Source organism: Aulostomus chinensis, chromosome 10, assembly GCF_037954235.1.
Source record: "Aulostomus chinensis isolate RoL2024-O1b breed Wild chromosome 10, RoL_Achi_v1.0, whole genome shotgun sequence".
NCBI lineage: Eukaryota > Metazoa > Chordata > Actinopteri > Syngnathiformes > Aulostomidae > Aulostomus > Aulostomus chinensis.
Window position 1 is genome coordinate 30211052 of NC_141329.1, and position 22977 is coordinate 30234028.

At 43.2% G+C, this 22977-nt stretch overlaps 2 protein-coding genes across 7 annotated transcripts; one reads left to right on the forward strand and one right to left on the reverse strand.

Annotated features, from left to right (window-relative positions):
• LOC147255264 (sushi domain-containing protein 6) lies at window positions 1-13678 on the forward strand. Of its 6 annotated transcripts, XM_086217038.1 has the most exons (10): window positions 323-338; window positions 3445-3566; window positions 4523-4577; window positions 4684-4848; window positions 5031-5186; window positions 5364-5484; window positions 6375-6768; window positions 10863-11063; window positions 12115-12259; window positions 12331-13678. In XM_086217038.1, exons 7-10 carry the CDS (start codon window positions 6720-6722, stop codon window positions 12668-12670), a joined length of 735 nt encoding a protein of 244 aa, XP_086073164.1. In that variant the 5' UTR covers window positions 323-338; window positions 3445-3566; window positions 4523-4577; window positions 4684-4848; window positions 5031-5186; window positions 5364-5484; window positions 6375-6719; the 3' UTR covers window positions 12671-13678. The 6 variants fall into 6 exon arrangements, with proteins under 6 accessions (XP_086073161.1, XP_086073163.1, XP_086073164.1 ...); XM_086217039.1 differs by lacking the exons at window positions 323-338; window positions 4523-4577 and having other exon boundaries at window positions 3450-3566; window positions 5031-5484; XM_086217035.1 differs by lacking the exons at window positions 4523-4577; window positions 4684-4848; window positions 5031-5186; window positions 5364-5484; window positions 6375-6768 and having other exon boundaries at window positions 1-338.
• A 4138-nt stretch (window positions 13679-17816) lies between these two features.
• On the reverse strand, window positions 17817-19600 carry LOC147255265 (uncharacterized). Its single transcript, XM_086215054.1, has 2 exons — window positions 18653-19600; window positions 17817-17837 (listed from the first exon to the last, which is right to left on the reverse strand). The coding sequence occupies exons 1-2, from the start codon at window positions 19598-19600 to the stop codon at window positions 17817-17819; spliced, it is 969 nt and encodes a 322-aa protein (XP_086071180.1).
• Between the last annotated feature and the right edge of the window lie 3377 nt (window positions 19601-22977).

A 22977-nucleotide genomic window follows, 5' to 3' on the forward strand; every position in this document is an offset into this window, starting at 1 on the left:
TGATCAATTTTAATTTCTATAAAAACATTTTTCTGTTTATGTATCCATAAACGGAAACAAATTCTTTTAAGCAGATTTTTACCTGCAGCGAAGAGCAGGAAATGAACCTGATACCCCGTCAGGCACGTAGTTAGCACGTAGCTGGGCGGAGCCTCTCCCGCAGTGGCCAATCAGGGGCGTCGGAGCCCACTGGTGGGTGAGTCGGGAGCTGCAGCAGCTGGAATCGTCCCACCTGTTGCTGTGCAGGACCGGCGAAGACCGGCAGGCTGCGGGTTCGCGTCCATCCTCGCATCTCCGGGTCAACGCAGGACGACTCGCCGCTGCTCCACGGCTCTCAGGTGACCCGTTGATCGTTGAGCCTTTTTGAAATGGGAGAGACGAAGTGCAGGGTTTTAAACGGACCGCCAGTTTCACGGCAGTTGAGGTGGTGATGACATTGTCACGTTTATACGATAAAGAATAGGGGTTCGACTGCTTTTGAAATGTAAACAAGGTCAGAAAATTGTAACCTTCCTGTGACGTCGCTGAAACTCCAGTGAAAGTGGCGGGGAGGTTTGACACGCGGCCGCGCCACGGGGAGCCGGGTTCGACCAAGTAACCGGGCGGAAGGCTGAGTTCACATATTCTTAACGTGTGCATCAGGAGTTTTAGGTGTTCGTTAAATCCAGTAGGGATGGTTCACTTATTAAATCTGCCTGACACATGTTGGGATATTTGGTGGAGTTGTGCCCGCTTGTAGCTTTCAAGTTCTTCTAGAGGTTAGCGTTTGGTTGGTTGTCACTTTTAGACAAAAGCTGGCTGTGTTTTGTATTTCTGATGGATGTTGGATGATGTAAAACTACAGATCACTTAAAGGGTTGGATATTTTGTAGACCAACAGGGCGTTAGCATCTCCATGTCTCACCACCAAGAGCCGATCGTCCTCTTCGATGCATCTTTTGACTTTTTCTCCTGTTCCTGTTGTGAGTTTGTGCCCATTCACATATTTGCAGTCATGATTCATCTTCTTGCTGGGCGTCCCAGTGCTGGGCGTCCCAGTGCCTGCACAAAAATTCCTCATGAACACAGTTGGCTGAAGCCTCAGTGGAGGAACTGCAGGTGTGGGTCGGATCCATGAGCTCCATTGATTGAGACATACTGCGCTAATTAGATGTGAGACTCAACTACTGGAGAGTTTGGCGCTTCGGGGAGGTGATGTTACGTTGAACATGTAGACGACAAGTCTGTGTGTCCCCTGTAGTAACGCAGTGTTGGCACTTCCTCTGTGTTCGGTGTGTATGGTGTATACAGACTTCAAAGCTGGGCTGACATGTACTCACTTCCTCCTACAGGCTGAGCTGTGAGCCGCTAACATGCTGGTACCTTACAAGAACTCTTGATTTAATATATAAATAGAAATATATAAAGTATTCTGATGCTTAACTTTGTGTCCCACCGCTGGTTTGCTGCTGTTTGTTTTCTTCTGCTCAGAAATAATAATAATATTAAATATGACAGCAATGAACGAAAAGTAATAGTAAATAAACCAACAGAGCAGAACGAGCAAAGTTGAGTTCAGACGTGTCACTTTCTCAGCTACTCATCAACCAGATGAAGTTTGCCGGCTGAGAGCCCTGAAAGTCTAATCACACCAAATGTTTGACAATGAGTGTGAAAGGGACTGTTAGTCTTTTTGAGAAATAACAGTTATTGTCCACCATTTTTAGAGCCGGACCATCAGTTGTAGACCCTCCCTTCCTCACTGGTGCATTACAGAGCTCCAGACCTCTGCAGTGAATGCAAGCAGTGTCGTGAAGGACGTCTCAAACTCACTGAATACCCTTTATAAACGCCTCAACATTGCTTTGTGTCACTTCACACACACATCAGTGAGGAAGCCACAACATCAGTTCAAGCTGATTGCTGAACTCATTGACCTTGTGTGTATAAACTATTAATGATAAGACAGGTAGAAACCCAACCATCCATCATCCATCCCTCCATCCATCCCTCCATCATCCACCCCTCCATGTTCCCCCTCTTCTCCTGTTGAGGGTGGTGGGGGTGGAGCCTATCCCAGCAGCCTTCCCCCTGGACAGGTCACCAGTCCATGGCAGGGCCAACACATAGAGACAGACAACCATTGGCTCTCCCAGCCACGCCTACGGTCAATTTAGAGTCTGGATTAACCTGGTCCCTCTTGATGTCTTTGGACTGTGGAGGAAGCTGGAGTACCAGAGAGAACCCAGCAGGAACAGGGAGAACATGGAGACTCACCCAGAAAGACCCCGTGCTGCAGCCGGGGCTCCACCCACAACCTTCTTGCTGGGGGGCCACAGGGAGGACCACTGCTCCACCGGGCTAACCCAAGATAGTATAAAAGAAAAAACAATGTTTTAACTCCAAGCCAGCTCAGTTTTGAAGGTTCAGACAACACATGACAACACCAAACTGACAATTATCAGCTTGTAAAGTTCTTATCAGGTCATCACCCATAAGTCTCTCCCCCCTGCTGCATGATTGTCACTTAACACAGAAACTGGGTGTTTAGCCTAGAAGCTCGCTTAAGTGAGGTTGGTACCTCGGACGCCTGCTGACTGACCCGATGTCCGGCTGAGCTGCTGAGGGTTGGGTCTTAGTGTGCCGAGCGGACAGAAGGACCATCATGCCGCAAATGTGCGTGGTGGGCGTCCTGAAGGTTTGGGCTCCACCTCACTGTCTTCAGGACGACTGGCATCTGTCTTGGCTTCAAAACACAGAACACACACCAAAGGCACGACATCACACCAACACACTCTTCTACACTCATTAAGAGCGCGCTGTGGCATTTGGCCTGACACTCCTTCCACATCCACTGGCACACAGAAACCACTGGTCTTGTTCACTGGAAACTCCACAGGAAGAGTTTGTGATGATCAGTTTCTGCTTCAGAGTTTGTTGCACGGCTGCTGCGCAGTCAGGTGACAGTGTTGGCGCATGTGAGCGAAGGTGAAAAGCTCCAGACTGTGAGGGGCAGTTTGAGCATTCGTCAGCTGAAAGGTTGATGGCAGGCCAAGATCGCTGTCATGCTGATTTTCAGATCTCATCAGTCTGTTCTACAGTATTGTTTCATGAACATTTTCCTTGTTGTCCTCAGAACTTTAAACTTTTTTGATCCTTCATGTTTAACTTGGATCTAAACCCATATGTTCATTTTCAAAACCCGAACTTTTAATGTGCACTCATCTTTTTTAAAAAATCAATTCTTCAGTGGTTTCAAAACCACCATTTTACAGTCAAGAAGTTGAGTTTTTTCTCACTCCCACGTGGTCACAATTATTCTGTGACACCTCCCCCCCCCACCCTCATTTGCTGTTAAAGCTCGTCAGTTGTGGAGAAAGGGAGAGATGCTGGTAGTGCATCATTGTCCTGCAACAACATCCGGAGCAGAGTCATAACTTGTAAACAGAATAAATGTCTCCACAGATTCCTCTTCTCCATGAAGTTCAGGTTGATGACTGATTCCGTTTTCTATCAGTGGCCGTGCAGATGTGTCAGTCTGCCGTGCGGACTCCTCCTCATACTGACCTCCTTGCACCTCACCACAGGTATGACCTCTGATCCTAGTCTCGTTAAGTGAGACCAATTTAAGGTTAATTAGATAGTTCACCTCAAATTAGGAATTCACTTATTATCTGCTTACCTTCATGCCGACGGAAGGTTAGGTGAAGGTTTTTGCTCCACAAATACTGATGGAGGCTAGAAACACAGCATCAGCGATGTTTTTAAGACAACTTGACATGTTGAGGCTCGATGTTGAGACTTGGATTTCTTCAGGTGAGCAGCATGGAGACGTTTCATGTTTTTTTTTTTTTTTAATTTAATTGCCACCATTCACTTAAGTGTTTGGGAGATTACTGCCATCCCTTTTTTTCTGCGAAGCACCAGCAATATTTTGAGGAGTAAAATACTTCACCTGACCTTCCTTCTGCTTGAGTAGATAAGGACTGCAGTCACATTCCTGGGTGAAGTAACCCTTTTAATTTTTTAAAAAAGACAATAAAAGGCAGAAGAACATAAAATTATAATAGCAAAAAGAAAAATGGACATTCCCAGATAGCAAAAATCTTCTAGGCCCTTTCTGGATTCTTCTGGCATTTGTTTGGTTTGTGTACGATGTTGGCAAATGGATGGGCGGCAGCTGGAGGTTTGGCAAATATGAAACACGCCAGGTTTAACGTTTTTTTTTTCAGTTGCTGTTGTGGGAGTGATTTTGAAATGTCTGGAACAAGTATTTCCTCTCCGGTTTTAACAGAAGATATACTGTATATAGCTTCTCATGGACAAGGTTGGCTTTGTCATAATTTTATGAAATTACGAGAAATGTACACAATTTAATTTAATAATAAATTAATTTTACTGAAATCATATTTAAAATGTATGTAAAGGTAGGCTGTGACATGAATTAACTTGACATAATGAAATAAAAACTGATACACAATGTTTAATTTTGAAAAAATATGAACTAAGCCAAAAATTGGTGTACCCTTTGACCTTACTGCAGGCATTTTAATGGAAGTCAGACGATTCTCCTCATCAGTACTGCACCGACCGCTGAGGTAAAGCGTGTTGGTTTAGCTGAACTATGCTCTATTTTGAGTAATTCTGTTAACTATCGTGAAACTAGTCAGTTATTATATTTTCTGTTTTTTTTCCGGTGGGCAGTTAAGTTCCATGTAAACTGAAGCATTTAACCGTCCGTTTTGGAATAGTTGTACCTGACCTTGGCCTCAGCACTTTAGCCAGCTGCTGGGTTTAGCATGCGAATGTTCCTGTACATTTCCTGGCTGAGATTTCACCTGCGACTGTCAAGAGCCGACTAAATGTAAGGTAAGTTGTATGCGGTATGCTTTCTAACTCCTGTCTTAGGTTGCATTTTTTTGCATAGGCAAAGTAAACGTTTTTGCTAAGTAGATTTAACCCTAACGTGACATTCTTTACATTGTATTTAAAAAGTCTCATATTTAAACTCTGAAACCTGCCCTGATATCTTTAATCGTTTATGTTTCTAGAATCCATTTGGAGAAATCCTGGATGCAGGGACGTCACGGACCAGGAGGTGGAGCAGTGGTTGAGACGTTAGTTGTGTTTTGCTAGTGATCGAGAGGAGGGTGGGAGGAGGAGAAGTACAGTCCTCCATGACCACCCACCCACCAACACATAGGCAGGCAGGCACACGCACACACACACATTCCACTTTGGTCTGTTTGTGGTCACCCTTTACACTTTACCTTAAATACACTACCATTCATAAATGTAACTTGTTATATTACATGCCCAGAGGATATTTTATTTTTGTTTCAGCAAGAAAAGAGCTTTGGTTGTTGTTTGTTTTTTTGTGTTAGGGTTCGAAGATTTCAGACGAACTAAGATGGCGAGCCTGTCCAGAGGTTCCCCGTGTCGACCGTGTTCTTTCCCCACATGGGAAAGGAGAACACTGAAAACGCTTAACATTTATTTTATACCGTAAGGGACTTTTGAATTTATTGTACTTTCTACATTTTCTTTAACACCTAAAAGGACTTTTCTTATTATTTGAATAATCCAACTGAACTGCACTTGCTCTCACAGTGCTATTGTTGGTAGTAATGTAAGGTGATTGATATGTGATATAATTGTGTTGTTGCATTTTATATTACATATTTTGATTAAAAAATGAATAATTTTAAATGTTTACCTCTTTAGGTCATACGTTTGTTTGAAAATAAACTCTCATTTTCAGCAGGTTTGGTTTCCTGGTTTGATTCTCTTTGAAATTGTATGTTTGCTGCTGGCCACAGATATGAAATAAATATGGACAAAAGTAGTTGGTTTAGTATAATCTGGCAGAGTTGTGGCCTGTGCTCGGGAGACATCTGGCTTTTCAATGGTGCTGTTATGGCTTGAATACGGGCAAATTTTGGATCTTCTGGCTCACGTCTGGTAAGGCATTGGCATATTTCTGGTACATTTCTGGTAAGCTTTTGGGAAAACTGTTTAGCCCTGCATTCCTGGTGGTATGATTGTTAAAACTAAGAACAGTGTTTGGCCAAAAAAGGGTCAGAACAATTTTGCTCTCTGGGTTAGTGTGCACTGTTCAAGTGGAAACACGTTAACAGCATCAAAATTCACAATTTTATCCTCTGACTCATTGATGACTGACAAAGATGAAGAAACTATTGGTTTTCCTGAGACACAGTAATTTAATGGGAACAAATATTCAATGCATATCCCCAATAATCAAAAGTATTATTGTCATAAAGTAACATATAAACTGAGAAAAGTGCACGGCAGTTGACCAGTTTTTACTGAGCCCTGCTAAATGTCTGATGCTGGAATGGCCCCTTTCTAAATGTCTGCTTATTTACTTTATTTAGATTGGAACAGCTGAGCCTTCTTCACTTAACCTGTGTCAAAGTTCCAAGATGTGACTTCTGTAGTAAAACCATGTCGTGTACTGAAGCCTGGAACCTTTGAAATCCTTCATCTGTATTAAGAAGCAGAGTGATTCTCCACTTGAGCTTTTTCTTGAAAAGTTACCAAGCTTGTAGTTGCCTTGGAAACTGTAGTGAATGGACCTATTTCTTCTATAGTAGTGATACACCCCTTCTTTAGGATAGCAGTACACCTGTTAGGTAATGCCCATTGATATGTGTAAACAGTCTGTAACTGCTAATCCACGAGTAAACCTGTGTTGAACTGCTGCTCCGTGTGTCCGCCTGATGAATCTTTTGGAAGTGTGGAAAACAAACACGACAGATTATCGACGAGGTACCTACAAACCGAGACGCAAACGGGGACGGAGAAAAAAATAAAAAAGTCAGCTCGCGGATTTCGGTGGAAAGGAGAGGATAACGGCACACCAGAGGGGCGTGAGTAAGGAGCTGCAGCTGTAGTGAAGCAAGTTAATTAAGGACACGGAGATCAGGTTAAATGAGCATGGAGTTTGTCAGGAAAACAGAAGAATTTGACAGTTCAGAAGAAGACTGGGAGTCATACATTTGAAGAGTCGAGCTGTACTTTGTTGCAAATGATGTGCAGGATGACAAGAAAGTTGCCACACTTCTCAGTATAATGGGTGCTACAACATACCATTTGTTCCGTAATTTATTAGCTCCCCTAAAGCCTGCTGGCCAGACATTTGACACTATTGTGGCCCCATTAAAGAACCACCTGAGCCCTAAGCCCTTAGTGATAGCAGAGAGATTTCATTTCACAACAGAAACCAGTCCAAGGATGAAGGCATCTCTGAATATGTGGCTGAACTGTGCAAACTATCCCAGTTTTGTGAGTTCGGAGATGGACTTTCTGATGCATTGTGAGACAGACTGGTGTGTGGAATGCATTGTCAGAAAAAGATCTCACATTGGATAAAGCATTGTCTATTGCAGTGTCTATGGAGACAGCAGACAGGGATGCCTTGGAGGTACAAAAAAAAAGTTTGACAGTGGCTTGCATAAAATGTCAATGAATGAAAAGGAGTGTTATACATGTGACAAAACCTCACATGATGCAAGGGACTGCTGGTTTAAGGATAAAGCGTGCAGGAAGTGTAACAAACCAGGGCACATAGAGAGAATATAATATATAATATAAACATAATGTCACTAAGGGTGAAAGTGGATCAGAAACAGAGTCCGACATAAATGGATTGGCATCACTACTGTTACACAGCATAACTGTGGAGGAAGACAGAGAAATAATCTGGCTCACACCAGATGTGTCAGATGTGAAATTAAAGGTGGATCTAGACACAGGATTGGCTGTATCTGTTATTTCCAGAGCTGACTACAAACAGATGTTTCCTAACCTTCGGCTATAAAGACCAATTTGAGACTCAAGACCTACACAGGACAAAAGGTGCGCCCAAAAGGCAAATTGAAGGTGGATGTGACATACCAAGGAGCAACACGACAGTTAATGCTATATGTGTTATGAAAGGGAGGTCCACCACTTTTCGGATGTGAAAGGTTGAGGAAGATCCGACTTGACTGGCACTCCATGAAAGCTCTACGTATGTCACCAGCAGACCACAACAACTCCAGTGTTGCTACGCAGAGGCTCTCACGGCTACTCAAGGCTCATGATGAACTGCTCAAAAAGGGTATTGGTACACTGAAGGAGTTGGAGGAAAATGCATCACCCAAATTTCATGAAGCCCGTCCAGTACCGTATGCCCAACGCCCAAAGGTGGAGGCTGACCTACAGAGCTTAGTGGACTCTTGAGTCTTGTCAAGGGTCAAATGGAGTGACTGGGCCATGCGCATTGTTCATATGATCAAGAAAGGAAAGGCTGAAGCTGTTCGCATATGTGGGGACTTCAAAGTCAGCGTCAGTCCTGTGCTGCATACAGTGCAGTACCCCCTTCAACTCATAGAAGACATCTTGGCTTCATTGGCAGGAGGGGAAACGTTTTCAAAGATTGACCTCGCACATGCCTACCTGCAGATGGAGGTTGAAGTCAATTAGGAAGTTCCTCACAATACACCCACAAGGAGCTGTGTCAGTACAACAGGCTTGTGTGTGGTTGGGTATTGTCTGAGCAAGGAGAGACAACCTCCAGGGACCCAGCGGAGGTGTTCCATACAGCAGTTGTGGATCAGCTACCAGTGACGAATGCTGAAATACTGAGACAAACCCGGAATGATCCCACATTGTCCAAAGACTATGATATAACAACAAAAGGATGGTCAGGTCTCGGTAACCCCATGTTTCCAAAATTTTCAGCCAGACGTGACCAACTTTCAGTGTGTCAGGGAAACTTGCTGTGTGGATCTCGTGTTGTCGTACCACCAAAACTAGGCAACAGAGTATTGGAGACTCTCCATGAAGGACACCTGGGGACAGTCCAGATGAAGAGTGTAGCCTGGAGCTATGTATGGTGGACGGGTATAGTTAAGGAAATTGAAGACATCACCAAAAGCTGGTCAGAGTGCTGCAGAGGTCAGAATGAACCACTGCATGCACCTCGACACCCATGGGAGTGGCCGTCTGACCCCTGGCAAAGGGTGCCTATTGACTTTGCTGGCCCATTCATGAACTCCATGTTCCTGATTGCAGTTGATGCCCACTCCTAGTGGCCAGAGGTAATAGTGATGAAGTCGACTACGTCAGAGAAGACTGTAACTGCTGTTAGGTCCATTTTCACTAGAAATGGGCTACCTGAACAAATTGTGAGTGACAATGGACCACAATACACTTCAGAGGAGTTCAGTCTGTTCATGAAGAAAAATGGCATCAAACACTTAAATTCGGCGCCACAACATCCGGCAACGAACAGGTTATCCGAGAGGTTCGTCCAGAGCTTCAAGAAGTCCATCAAGGCGATGGAAAAGGAGGATCTTACCCTTCAGCACAAGGTGGACAATTTCCTCTTTGGCTACCGACACTGTTCATGCCATGACAATCAAACACCTCCCATGTTGATCATGAACAGGAGCCTCAGATCCCACATTGATCTTCTGAAACCCGATCTGCGAAGAGAAGTGCAGAACAAACAGTTCAGCCACTTGCCTATAAAAGCTGCAAGAAACTTTGAGGTTGGACAGGAAGTCTTGGCACAAGACTATGGAGGAGATAAGTGGACGCCTGGAAAAATAGCCACAAGGACCGGGCTCCTCATGTACACAGTGGATATTGGAGAAACCTGCACCTGGAGGCGTCATGTGGATCAGATATTGGACACACAGCCAAAGGCCAACACCTTGCCATCTACACACATGTCCTCCAGTGCTGAACATGGCACTAACATGGATATGACACCTGCCTCAGAGACTCTTATTCCTGAAAAGTGTACTATCATTGAGGCTACCCCACAAGTCCAGAGGCGTTACGCTGTTAGACACAGAGAACCTCCCAAGAGACTGGACTTGTAATGTGACCATGAACAAGTGAAAGTTGAGGTTGTTTATTGTTGTCTGTGAAAAGATATTAATATTTTGAATAAGAAATATGTCCAATAAGTTATTTGAGAGTTTTTAATGGACGTTGTTGTTTTTTTTTTTTGGTTATGTGGACAGTTTTGTGTTGTGCAGCATAGTGAAGCATTTATCTAGACGGAGAGGAACTGTAGTGTATGGGCCTATTTTTTCTATTGTACTGATACACCCCTTCTTTCGTGTAGCAGTATACCTGTTAGGTAATGTGCATTGATATGTGTAAACAGTCTGTAACTGCAAATCCACAAGTAAACCTGTGTTGAACTACTGCTCCGTGTGTCCGCCTGATTAATCTTTAGAAGTAGTGGATAACAAACACTACAGAAACCACCACTGTTCCACAGATGCAGACTTTTTCAGTGGAGGGTGGAAAAAAGATGTGGTCCACTGAGTAACACGACGGCGTGGCTCAGATGTAGCGTGGCTATTAAGCAACTGAGGTGTCGCTGGTTTGATCCTCACCCCCAGTGACCATGTCAGAGTGTCCTTGAGCAAGATACTGAACCCAGAGTTGCTCCTGGTATGTTGGTTGGCTGCCTTGCATGGCAGCCTCTAACATCAGTGTGTCAGTGTGTGTGTGTGTAAATGGGTGAATGAGACAACACTGTAAAGTGATTTGAGTGCCGCTAAGGTAGAAAAGTGCTGTATGAATTGAGTCCATTTACCATTTAACACTGTTGAGTGAGCCAGCGGGGCCAGAGTCAGCTCGGGTGACAGGCACCTGAATCATTGCCGATCCAAATCCTCTGGTGGAGGACTTGGATTGTATCGTTGGCCAAAGAGCTGATTTGATATCATACGATGATGAAACCCCTACCTGCGGACTGAAGAAGCCTCATGTCCCTAGTGGCAGTGGCTGTGAGTTTGAGCTTACAATTATCCGATAAGAATTCCTGTAAAAGAACACCTCTCGGTTTGTTTCTACAGGCAGACTGAGCAACTGTACTCATCCTCTGGTACCAGAACATGGAGGTTTCCGCTGCGAACCCTCGCCGTGCTGCGGGTTCCCCCATAAGAGCTCCATCCATCTCTTCTGTGAGCCTGGCTATCACATCAACAAGGTTCGCATTTCCAGGTGCCACCATGGCAAGTGGCAGCCTGCGATACCCACCTGCATCCCCATAAAAGGTAAACCTGGCTGCATCAGAACAGCCACATCTCACATCACACGATCACATGATTACTTTGACCTCAAAGTATGTGTTGAGGGTGGGATGTTTGAAACATATATGATGTGAAAATGTTGAAGCATAAAATCTGTAAAATTAACATCTAATTCTGTTCCGCACCACTTTGGTGGGATACAGACCATGAATAGACTCTAAGACTTCTGCAATCCAAACCAGTGAAAATGTAGGATCAAGTGGTTGCAATTGTTGGTTTATTAAAACATCAGTGAATTCCACAACACCAAGGGACTGAAACTGCAAATCAAACAGGAGCAAAATACGCTTACTCTCCATTATTTTATGCTCCAGACAAACAGAGACGACTCTCTCTAAGCTGCAACGAACGTTAGCAGTGGGTTAGCAGAGAAAGAAATGTTGATCACTTTGATATTAGTTAAGTAAAATTTTCAAAATGACGAGATGTTTTTATTTCAGTTGGACGCAAACCTGGAATTACTTTCCTGACTGGTTTGACGCAGCACCTCCAAAGCTGCATTGGAATTTGGGTCAACAGAACCAAACATTTGTTGAGGACTTGAAGAGCGACTGCTGCTACTGATCATGAGGAGGAGGAGGATTCCTGCTGGACACACCAGCATTCATAGCAGCTAAGCCAGCCAGCTAGCAGGCAGGCAGGCTCAAAGTGCATTTAGAAAATGTCGGCAAACAAGAAGCTTGACTGTCCTCAGACTAGTCTGGGATTTCCTCTGTCGCAGTTATCCTACAGTGACAGGAATTCAGAAAGCGGAAACCAAGCAAGCCACTATCATAGCCATCAAAACTTTCGTCTGTTTTGACGACATGATGTAAATCCCCTGCTGTGTTTTTACAGATTGAAACAAACCTCAAAAGTAGATTAAAAAAACTTTGTTTGATTTTGATCATCTGCTTCTGAGCTCAGTGACGCAGCACTCCTCATTTTCAGGTGGAAAATTTACAGGTTCAGCTGACAGAAGCGATATCAGCTGTCTACGAAGCAGACTTGTAACATCCTCGTCTCTCCTCCTCAGAGGGTTCAAACCTGAACTCAGACCACGGGGTGAGGGACTCGATGCCCAGCATGGCCACAACAGCTGTTGGCGTGTCCATCTTTCTGCTCACCACCACTGCCTGCCTGGTTGTCAAGTCACGCCTCTTACCCTGTCAATCACACAGGTAGTCCTGGAAGGTTGTCTTTATTATTACAGAGATGAGGCCAGAGGTCAAAGCTGTTTTTTTGCTGTCAGCAGCCGTCACTCCTCGGACCAGCTTGATCTGATGGTGGAGGGACTTCCTGTCTCCCTCCCGTCCTATGATGAGGCAGTTTACGGGAGCTGGGGGCAGCGCCTTCCTTCCTCCTCAGCACCCGGACCCACCCAGCTCCTATTGGCTCAAGACTCTTCACACTGCCATCGGTCGTCTCTCAGCAACCAATCAGACAGCAGTCACCACCCTTTTCTGTCTTGCCAAAGTCGGGAAAATGCCCCACCCCCTTATGAGGAGGTCCAATCAGGTGGCATAGCTAGAATGAGTGACAGCAACATCCGACAGTTACATGTTGCACTTTCAGACGACAAAGACACTTGATGGAGTTGATGTCATGATCCACACACGATCTAGATTGACAGCTGATTACAGCAAATGACTGAGTTGAGTCATGGCGTTCATACCCACGGTTCAAACTGATGAGCTGCAACTGACCAGTCATCACTAGATGAATGTATGAACCCTAACTACAGACTTGGGGGGGGGGGGGGTGATAATACACACTATTGTTTATTTTAGTGTTGGCACAAACATCAAACCATGACTTCTCACTGAGAAATTTTTCTGGAGAGCAGTTATGTTCCACCAGCAGCTCCACACATTTCAGGGACTCTCCTGCATTTTGGGAATCACCTTCAATCAGGGAAGAATCTAATTTTTGTCTGACAGTTATGTGGAAATGTCAAGGAAATGGATCAAAGTCATCATTGCGTCTTCTGAGGTGATGAGGTGATGGAAACGTGTTTGCTTCCTTCATCAAGTCAGTGGTGTGCTGTTACAGAAACCTGAGTGTTGCCACGGCAACAGGCTCACTTCCATCTCTGTCCAAGTACACGACTGCTCTTTGAGTCTCGTGCACATTTTGTTGATTTGAAGCCAACATGATGCCTGCACAAAGTCGACATGAAATTAACCTGAGAAGCATTTTCCTTAAATACAGGATGATATTTAGTGACATGAAAATAATTAGAAATAACGTGAATTTTGGTGTCCCTGTTGCATTCATTGACTGTTGAGTGAAGTAAGAATATTCTGTACGTGCACTAACAGAACTCATTTGACATGATGCTGCCCTGGTGGCAGTGGTTGGGACACATTATTTTTATCACCTAATCCTGTTGATTCCACAAAGAGGAAGAAACACCTAAAGCTAAAATCAAACATTAATTTGTCTCTTTCTCTCCGTGGTGTGATTGACACATCACAGACCCTGAATATATTTTGTTTCATTCTGTGATGATAAAATCAATCAAATGGACTGTATTATTTACAGAATGATTGTACATTATATAGATAATTATTGGCAAAATAAATGTTTCTTTCTTGACACCCTGGTCTCGTGTGTGTTAGTTCCACATACTGGAATCTACAAGGTAGAAGAACCAGTTCAGGATTAGGGCTAGGTTATAGGGTTAGGTTTTAGGGTTTATGCCCTATCCCACCTAAGTGGGAAGGGAAAATGCACGGTCCATCCAAAAATTGGACCTTGCTGGTCTGTAGGAACTGGCCTTTTGCTGTGACGTTTCAGCCGTATTAGGCCTACATCAGGCGGAGCCAGTACAAGTAAGTGCGGTGCTCAACTCGGCTTCTCACACTTTTCTCCCTTTGGCTGTCCCACTTACTTTCCTTTCTCTTTTATACTTTCCCTTTTCTGTTCTTAACCTCTTTCCTTTTTGAAAATTTAGTTTCTGATTGTCTATATTACTTACTCTTATTGATCTCCTTTTTGAGTTTCTCTATTTATGTTCTTTCTCTATTTGAGTTTCTTTTCCCTATTTGGTTTTATTATATCTCTTATTTGAGTTTATTAATTTAGTTTAATTATTTCCTTCTAATTTCCCTTTATTCCCTCTATCCTTTTCATCCATCCTCTTCTCTGCTTTCTTCCTTCTCTCTCAACTTCCCTTTCTATACTCCTTTCCTTTGCTCCAACTTGCATCTTCACCTTCTGGCTTCTTCACTTACACTGTCAGCTCCCATTCCTTTACCGAGGCTTTTTATTTTACTTTCCTTTTCTTTTGACTTTATTTTGTGGGTCACTTCTTCTGCTAGTCGGGCTTATAATTAGGGTTTAACTGACAGCATCGTAAATTAGAATTAGGGATAAAAAAAAAAATTAGGAATAGAAACAGTGGGCATTAGCTAGGGTTACAAAATTGGGTTAGGGTTAGGGTAGGGGGTTAGATTAGAGATAATTAATAGTCAAATTATAGATAATTAGGATAAGGGTTAGAATTTTGGGCTCAAAAATTGGGTGGGTGGGGTTAGGGTTAGCAGCCATTAGGGCTGGAAAAATTAATGGTTAGGGTTTAGGGTATAAGGTAAGAGTACCACCCCACCCAAAGTGGTGCACTTTGGAACCGTAAGGTGTAGGAGGCTGAAACTTGATGCATAGGGTTGTGATGGTCGGCGGAGTGATTGGTGAAAGTTTCAAGTGGATTGGAGCAAAGGGGGCGGAGTTATTGGCGAATAAGCCCCTATTTTGAGCTTGATTGGCGGTGCACTTTTGAGCTGTAGGGGGCAGAGTGCTGAGACTCTGGCTACCCCCCAAATGTGGGCACGGGCTTTCCAACGAGCCTAGTCCCGACTCTGTAGGATGTTCCTAGCCTGAGTAATGTGGATTTTAAATTCCCCCATTCAAGTGAATGGGAGTGAGTGAAAATTTGACAGTGTTTTGTGTGAAAAGTGTCCTGTGGAAAGTGTCTAGGAGCATGTTTGGGGTGATTTGGAGTGTATTGGTAGTACTTTGTTGGGTATGAATTTTCAAGTTAGTATGGGGTGGATAGCACTTGTTGTGTGCTGAAGTGTGTGGGTGAGTGTGGGTGTGTGTTTGTGTGCCTGTGTGTGTGTGCGTGCGCGTGCGTGCGCGTGCGTGCGTGCGTGCGTGAGGGTTAGGGTTAGGGTTAGGCAAGAGTAAAGGGAGAAGGTTAGGGTTAGGGTTTGGGTAGAGGGCAGAGGATAGGTTTGAGGGTTAGGGTTAGGGTTTAGGTTAGGGGAATGAACGCCACTCCCACCAAGGTGGGAAGTGGAAATGCACGGTCCATCCTGGGGGCGCTGGGTCCACCACCCGTAGGTGGTGGGGGTTCAAAAAATTAGACCCTTTGGTCTTAATTATGGCTGGACATTGCCGCGACGTTTCGGCCCTTTTTGGCCTTCATCAGGCGAGCCAGCCGTAGTAAGTGTGGCACCAACACGGCTTTCTCACACCTTTTATCCCTTTGGCTTTCTTGTTTTACTTTTATTTTTCTCCTTTTTTCCTTTCTCCTTACCTCTCCCTTTCTGTTTGACTTTGTTTGATTTAGTATGATAAGTTTAGGTAGATTCCTTTCGATTTATACTTTTTTAGTTTAACTTTAGTTTTAGGTACATTCCTCTTATATTTTAGCTTTTATACTTTGCATAGTTTTAGTTTATATTCAACACCCCATTTTAGTTTATTTTAGTTTTTAATTCTGCTGAGTTTAGCTTAGATTATGCCCCAATTAATTTTAATTTCTACTCATTTTTATCCAACTCCCCATTATGTTCTTCCCTTACATCCCATATTTCCTCCTCTCTTTCCTTTGCCTGTACCTGTTCTGTTCGTCCTCGTAGCACTGTTCCTATCCCTCTTCGTTCTCCCTCACTAATGTTTTCGTTTAGTTCCTTATTGGTCTTAAGTACACCCTCTGTCTTTTTGTTTTTATATTTGGCTTCTGTTTCTTGGGTTGTTTCTGTTTAATTTGGGTCAACATAGTGGGTAGCAAATTGGGTTTAGAAATAGTGGGCATTAATTTAGAATAAAATAAGTAGGGCAGGGATCCATCAGAGTGCATTAATGAAAGTAGGGTTTAGAAATGGGGCTAGGGTTAGGCTAGAATTCAAATCAAATTAGAGTTAACACCTGGTTAGGTTTAGGTATAGGGCCAAATTTAGCATATCCCCAATTAGGTTTAGGTTTAGGTATAGGGCCAGATTTAGCATATCCCCAATTAGGTTTAGGTTTAGGTATAGGGCCAGATTTAGCATATCCCCAATTAGGTTTAGGTTTAGGTATAGGGCCAGATTTAGCATGTCCCCAATTAGGTTTAGGTTTAGGTATAGGGCCAGATTTAGCATGTCCCCAATTAGGGTTAGGTTTAGGTATAGGGCCAGATTTAGCATATCCCCAGTGAGGTTAGGGTTAGGGTTAGGGGTTGGGGTGGTCATAGAATTTTAGGGTAGATAGGTTAAGTTCAGGTCAATTTAGGTTTTAAGGGTTAGGGCCCTGTCCCACCTAAGTGGGTAGGGGAGATGCACGCTCCTTCCTGGGGGCTGGGTCCCACCACCCGTAGGTGGTGGGGGTTCAAAAAATTGGACCTTGCTGGTCAATAATGACTGGCCTTTGCCGCAACGTTTTGGCCGTACTGGGCCTTCATCAGGCGGAGCCAGTATGTTGAGGTTAGTGCGGTGCTCAATTTGGCTTCTCTCACACTCCTCTCCCTTTGACTGTCCCTCTTACTTTCCTTTCCCTTTTATACTTTCCCTTTTCTGTTCTTAACCTCTTTTCCCTTTTTACAAATTTAGTTTCCAATTCCCTATGTCTCTTATTTGAGTTTGCTAATTTAGATTTAATTATTTCCCTCTAATTTTCCTTTATTCCCTCTATCCTTCCCATCCTTACTATTACTTATCTCCTATTTGAGTTTATTTATTAGTTTCTAATTATCTATGTTTAACCTCAACCTATTTGGGAGGACTCTTATTTGAGTTTGCTAATTTAGTTTTAATTATTTCCCTCTAATTTCCCTTTATTCCCTCTATCCTTCCCATCATCCTCTTCTCTGCTTTCTTCCTTCTCTCTCAACTTGCCTTCTTATACTCCTTTCTTTAGCTCCAGCTTGTGTCTTCTCCTTCTTTCTTCTTCACTTGTACTGTCCTCTCCTATTTATATAGCCTCTACCTATTTGGGAGGATTTGTGGCACCTCTACCTGTTTGGGAGGATTTATCCAATATTTGGGGTTAGAGTAGCAGTAAATTAGAATTTGGGATAGAAACAGTGGGCATTAGTTAGGGTTACAAAATCGGGTTGGGGATAAGTCAGATATACAGAGGTTAGGGTTAGGGTTAGGGTTTAGGTTTAGGGGTTAGGGTTAGGGTTAGGGGGTTAGGGTTTAGGGTTGGGGGTTAGGGTTTAGGGTTAGGGTTTAGGGTTAGGGTTAGGGGGTTAGGGTTAGGGTTAGGGGGTTAGGGTTTAGGGTTTAGGGTTAGGGTTATAAAATTTGGAGTGTCGTTCAAAGACGACACTCAAGGCACAGGCCATTCTCCCCCCTCTCTGATCCCAACTCCCCTGGCTATAATACCTCGACTTGGTTTCCAACTAGGGTTAGGTTTAGGCAAGGAGGTTGATTCGGTTAGGTTCAGGTTTAGAGGTTAAAATTCGGTTAGGTTTAGGCACGGAGGTTGATTCGCTTAGGTTTAGGTTTAAAGGTTAAAATTCGTTTAGGTTTAGGCACGGAGGTCAATTCGCTTAGGTTAAGGTTTAGAGATTACAATTCGGTTAGGTTTAGGCAAGGAGGTTGTTTCGGTTAGGTTTAGGGTTAGGGTTAGGGTTAGAGGTTCAAATTTGGTTAGGGTTAGGGTTAGGGGTTGGACTCCAGCCCCCCCGCGACCCTTAGTGTGTAGGAATAAACAGAAGATGACGATGGATGGATGGAATATTTTGAATAATAATTACTCATCATCTTTTTATTATTATTTATCATTTAGACCCAAGGCTGAAGCGTATCCAGGAGGCTGATCCACTTTCTCTCTGCTCTCCTACATTGTGGTGTGGACCAGTGTGGGTTCCCTTCCAGAATGGTGGTCTTCAGTGCGGTCCATCCATGTTGTATGAAATGTTGTACGAGTGGAATGTGTGTGTTTTGCTTTTTATAAATGTTATGTTTGTGTTGATAAAATCTGGTCCGAATCGTGTTACCTGTCTCTCCCACATATTGTGTGTCACACACCGTGCAAAAAATTAAATATACACAGTTTCTAGAATCAATACTGGTTCCTGATTGTGTCTTAAAAACATTATTATTGTGTCTATTGTGCACCCAAAGATGGTGCTGAAAAAATTCTCTGTGCTCTAAGGATTTAGGATTCCTCATAGGTTTGAGTTTGGCCTTTACTAAATAATCCTGCAAGTTTTTGTTTTTCTTATAGGCAGCAATAAGTCTGTGATTCTGCAGCAGTGTGGAGTCCTCAATCCCCTGTTGGAAGTGTTTCCTAATCGCTCTGACTAAGTTAACAGCGGACGTAGAATAATTGATAACTATAGGGAGAAGAGAAGAGATCACAAAAGGTCTGGTCTCTCTAAATGTCTTGAGGGATTTCCTCAAAAAGGAGCGAGAGTACCCTCTAGTGGCCAATGTGGAGAATAGTATTTTGGTGGCCACTTTAAAATCCTCTTCTCTCGTGCAGACTCTGTGGAATCTAAGAAGCTGAGATTTAACAATTCCTGCGTAGGTATGTTTGGGATGGTAACTAAATTTATACAATAAGGAATGAGTATCTGTTTTTTTAAAAAATATTTTAGTGTCCAATTTATGTGTGAGTAAAAAATTAGGTCCTTTATATGTAGTTGTGTCTAGAAAATCAACAGAGGTCGAATCAATTACAGCTTTCAATTTAATAGATGCGTTATGATTATTGAGGGTGTTTAGGAAGATCTCAAAATCCTCCCTCGTGTGCTGCCAGATTCCCCAAATGTCATCCAAGTATCGGAAGTAATAAAGAGGTTTTTTTTTCGGGCAAGTTAGAATAGCTGTTTGTTCCCATTGAGCCATAAATATGTTCGCGTAGGCGGGGGCGAATTTCTTTCCCATAGCCGTACCTTTAATTTTTAAGAAATATTTGTTATTAAATTCAAAATCATTCCGAGTTAAGTTAATTTGGAGTAGTTCTAATAATTCTTTTTCTGGTCTTTTAGAATCAGGATATTTGGCAAAGATACTTTTTACGGCCTGAATACCCTCCGAGATCACAATATTAGTATAGAGGCTGTCGATATCGGCAGTGAAGAGGAAGGAATCTGGAGGGATAGAGAGCTGCTTGATCTTGTGGACAAAATCATAAGTATCCTTCATGTAGCTCTGGTGTCTTACAGAGAGAGGGTTGAGGTAAAAATCGAGATACTCAGCTGTATAGTAGGTTTCGCTGTTGCAGTCAGACACGATAGGTCTACCAGGGGGGATTTGATGAGGTCTGCTCCATTTCTCAGGCTCCTTATGAATTTTAGGTAACATGTAGAAGCGTCTAGGTCTAGGTTCCTCCTGTCCAATTAAGTACTTCTTCTGTTTAGCGTTAATACATTTTTTCTCATATAATTTCTGTGTAATTTTTTGTATAGTTTTGATAGTTTTTAAATATATAGGTTCTTCTAGTGGGGTATAATAATTTGTATCTAATAATTGTCTATTTCCTTCCCAAATATTTTGGTCCCTATCCATAATTACGACCGCACTCCCTTTATCCGCTGGTTTAATCACTATGGATTGGTTACTTTGTAAAGTTTTTAATGTGTCTGCTTCTGTTGGGGATAAATTAGGTTTTGTTCTACTGATTTTAAATTTAGTATCAAAATATTGAATATCTCTATGAATTATATTTTTAATATTTTCAGGTATTTGGGTTAATGGAGGGGTCCAATTGGATTTTGGGGGAAAAGGTGGGGGTTCCGAATCATTTTTGTCTTCAAAATAAGCTGCGATTTTTAGTTTCCTGTGATATTGTTGGAGCTCAAACCTTGCGCTATATAACATATTCCTATTGCTGCCTTTAGAAGGGATGAATGAAAGCCCCTTGCTCAATAGAGAGCGCTGTGCCGGGGAAAGAGTGAAAACTTTACTCATATAATTTCTGTGTAATTTTTTGTATAGTTTTGATAGTTTTTAAATATATAGGTTCTTCTAGTGGGGTATAATAATTTGTATCTAATAATTGTCTATTTCCTTCCCAAATATTTTGGTCCCTATCCATAATTACGACCGCAGTCCCTTTATCCGCTGGTTTAATCACTATGGATTGGTTACTTTGTAAAGTTTTTAATGTGTCTGCTTCTGTTGGGGATAAATTAGGTTTTGTTCTACTGATTTTAAATTTAGTATCAAAATATTGAATATCTCTATGAATTATATTTTTAATATTTTCAGGTATTTGGGTTAATGGAGGGGTCCAATTGGATTTGGGGGGAAAAGGTGGGGGTTCCGAATCATTTTTGTCTTCAAAATAAGCTGCGATTTTTAGTTTCCTGTGATATTGTTGGAGCTCAAACCTTGCGCTATATAACATATTCCTATTGCTGCCTTTAGAAGGGATGAATGAAAGCCCCTTGCTCAATAGAGAGCGCTGTGCCGGGGAAAGAGTGAAAACTTTACTCAAATGAATCACACTTTTATCCCCCTCCTGAGCAATCAGGTTCATGGGGGCACTTAGTTTAGGAACTGGTTCCAATGATAGAGGATACGTGATGCTGTGGTATGAGTCCAGTGAATGCCATCCCGTTCAGTAGAGAACTGGCTCCTACAGAGCTCAGGGATGTGTTGGTAGTGGGAGCGTATGTGTTTTTTGAGTGTGTGAAGGTGGACCTGTTCACGCTGAGGGAGAACTCTGGAAAAGTTGATGATGGGGATCCCAACCGCGGCCTGTGGAAATTTAATTTTGGACATCCTGAGAAGTCTCTGCAGTTCTTTAATAGATGTCTGGGTCATTTGAGCTCTGTTGTTGAGGCCCAGTGATAAGATTACCGTTTCCACAAACGAGGCTGGTTCCATTTTAGCCAAAACACTTTGAATGTGTCTGAACGTAGCACCTGGGAAGCTGTCCACCTGTAGGTCCGGAACTTTAAAAGGTGGAATTCTGGCAATATTGGAATCTCCCAGAATTAAAAGTTTTTCCCTCACTGCTAGGCTCCAGTTTTTCATCTTAAAAGAGGTGTTGATATGTCTAGTAGGCCTGCGTGTGGGTGTGTGTGGTGGTGTTGAGTTATTGATTGTGGTGTTTATGATATTACCACCAGATTTGTTAAAATCAATACAGGGTTGACCAGTGTTTCTCCTCAGGGGGGACATTGTAGTATTCCCCCTGGGAGTGGTCACCCGTGAGTTACCTTGGAGATCCTCAAGCTCGTCGGAGCTTAAGTCCAGGAGCACCATCTGGTCCGGGACAGGAGCTGTAGGTGGCGCTGTTAACAAAGTCGATGTTCCCAGTACCTTGGACTGCGGATGTCGGTGTTGCGGTGTATTCGACAAGGGATCCTCTTCCAGCGAAGGTGGGTGGGGTTGAGAGGTAAGGATGGGCACATCTTCATGTATGTTGGTGTGAGAGGCACGTCTAGGTCTCTGCTGCCTGGGTTCGGTGTCCATTGTTTCAATCTCCGATGGTGGGGGACGTGTTGTGGAGGGCACCGTATCTTGATCATCAGATTGTGAGGAGAATGACCAGTCTCCCCTTATGTCCGTTCTTACCAGTGTGGTTTGTGTTTCCACTGATGTGAGGACTTTGGGAGTGAGATGGGGAGGGCGAGGGGAGGAGGGGGAGGGAGAGAGGGAGGAGGTAAATTTGGCTGTGTAGCTAGTCTCCCATGTACTTGTGTGGTGACGATAATTTGCTGTCGTTTACGAGGGGGAGGAGGAGGAGGAGGAGCAGGAGGAGGTATCGACGTCAGCTGATTCACTTGTAATGGTGGTGTCTCCTCCATATCATCAGATGCGGCCTCGACAGGATCTGGGTTCCCCCTGTCCGCTTGCCTGGTGATGAGGAGCGCCTCTGTGCGCTCCACCGTTTCTGGGAGAAGACGTCTCCCGAGGTTGCATCTCGCCCAGTTAGCCACTATATCAAAGGGCTGCTTCCAGTTTGGATCGGGTAGAAGTAGCAGATTTTCAGTTTCTTGTTCAATTATGTCTGAGTGATGATCCTTTAAGATCAACATCGTAGTCACTGAAGAAACACACTCCTCGATGTCAATTTGATTATTTAAGCTAGGGGAGGCGGGTTTTGATGGGCAAGTCCGTGATTTGTCAGCAGAGCAATGGCGAGGGCCTCAGACACATCTTCAGTTCTGAAATCGCAGCCAGGAACAGAGCAGCCAACGACAACCATGGCTTCTTCATGAAGAAACACACTCCTCGATGTCAATTTAATTATTTAATGACAAAGATGAAGAAGCCCTGCAGTGACACAAAACAGCACCATAAGCTTGAGCTAAAAAGTCTAACATGTATATATAACACTTATTTTAAAAGGTAACAGTAACAATTATCAACAATAACGATAGAGTGAGCAGACTTATATAAATTAAGTCGACCAGCTTAATACTTTCTCCTCGACACAAACATACCTCATGCAACTGGCTCACAGACTCCTAACTGAGGCGGTTCTAAATCGCAGCCAGGAACAGAGCAGCCAACGACAACCATGGCTTCTTCATGAAGAAACACACTCCTCGATGTCAATTTAATTATTTAATGACAAAGATGAAGAAGCCCTGCAGTGACACAAAACAGCACCATAAGCTTGAGCTAAAAAGTCTAACATGTATATATAACACTTATTTTAAAAGGTAACAGTAACAATTATCAACAATAACGATAGAGTGAGCAGACTTATATAAATTAAGTCGACC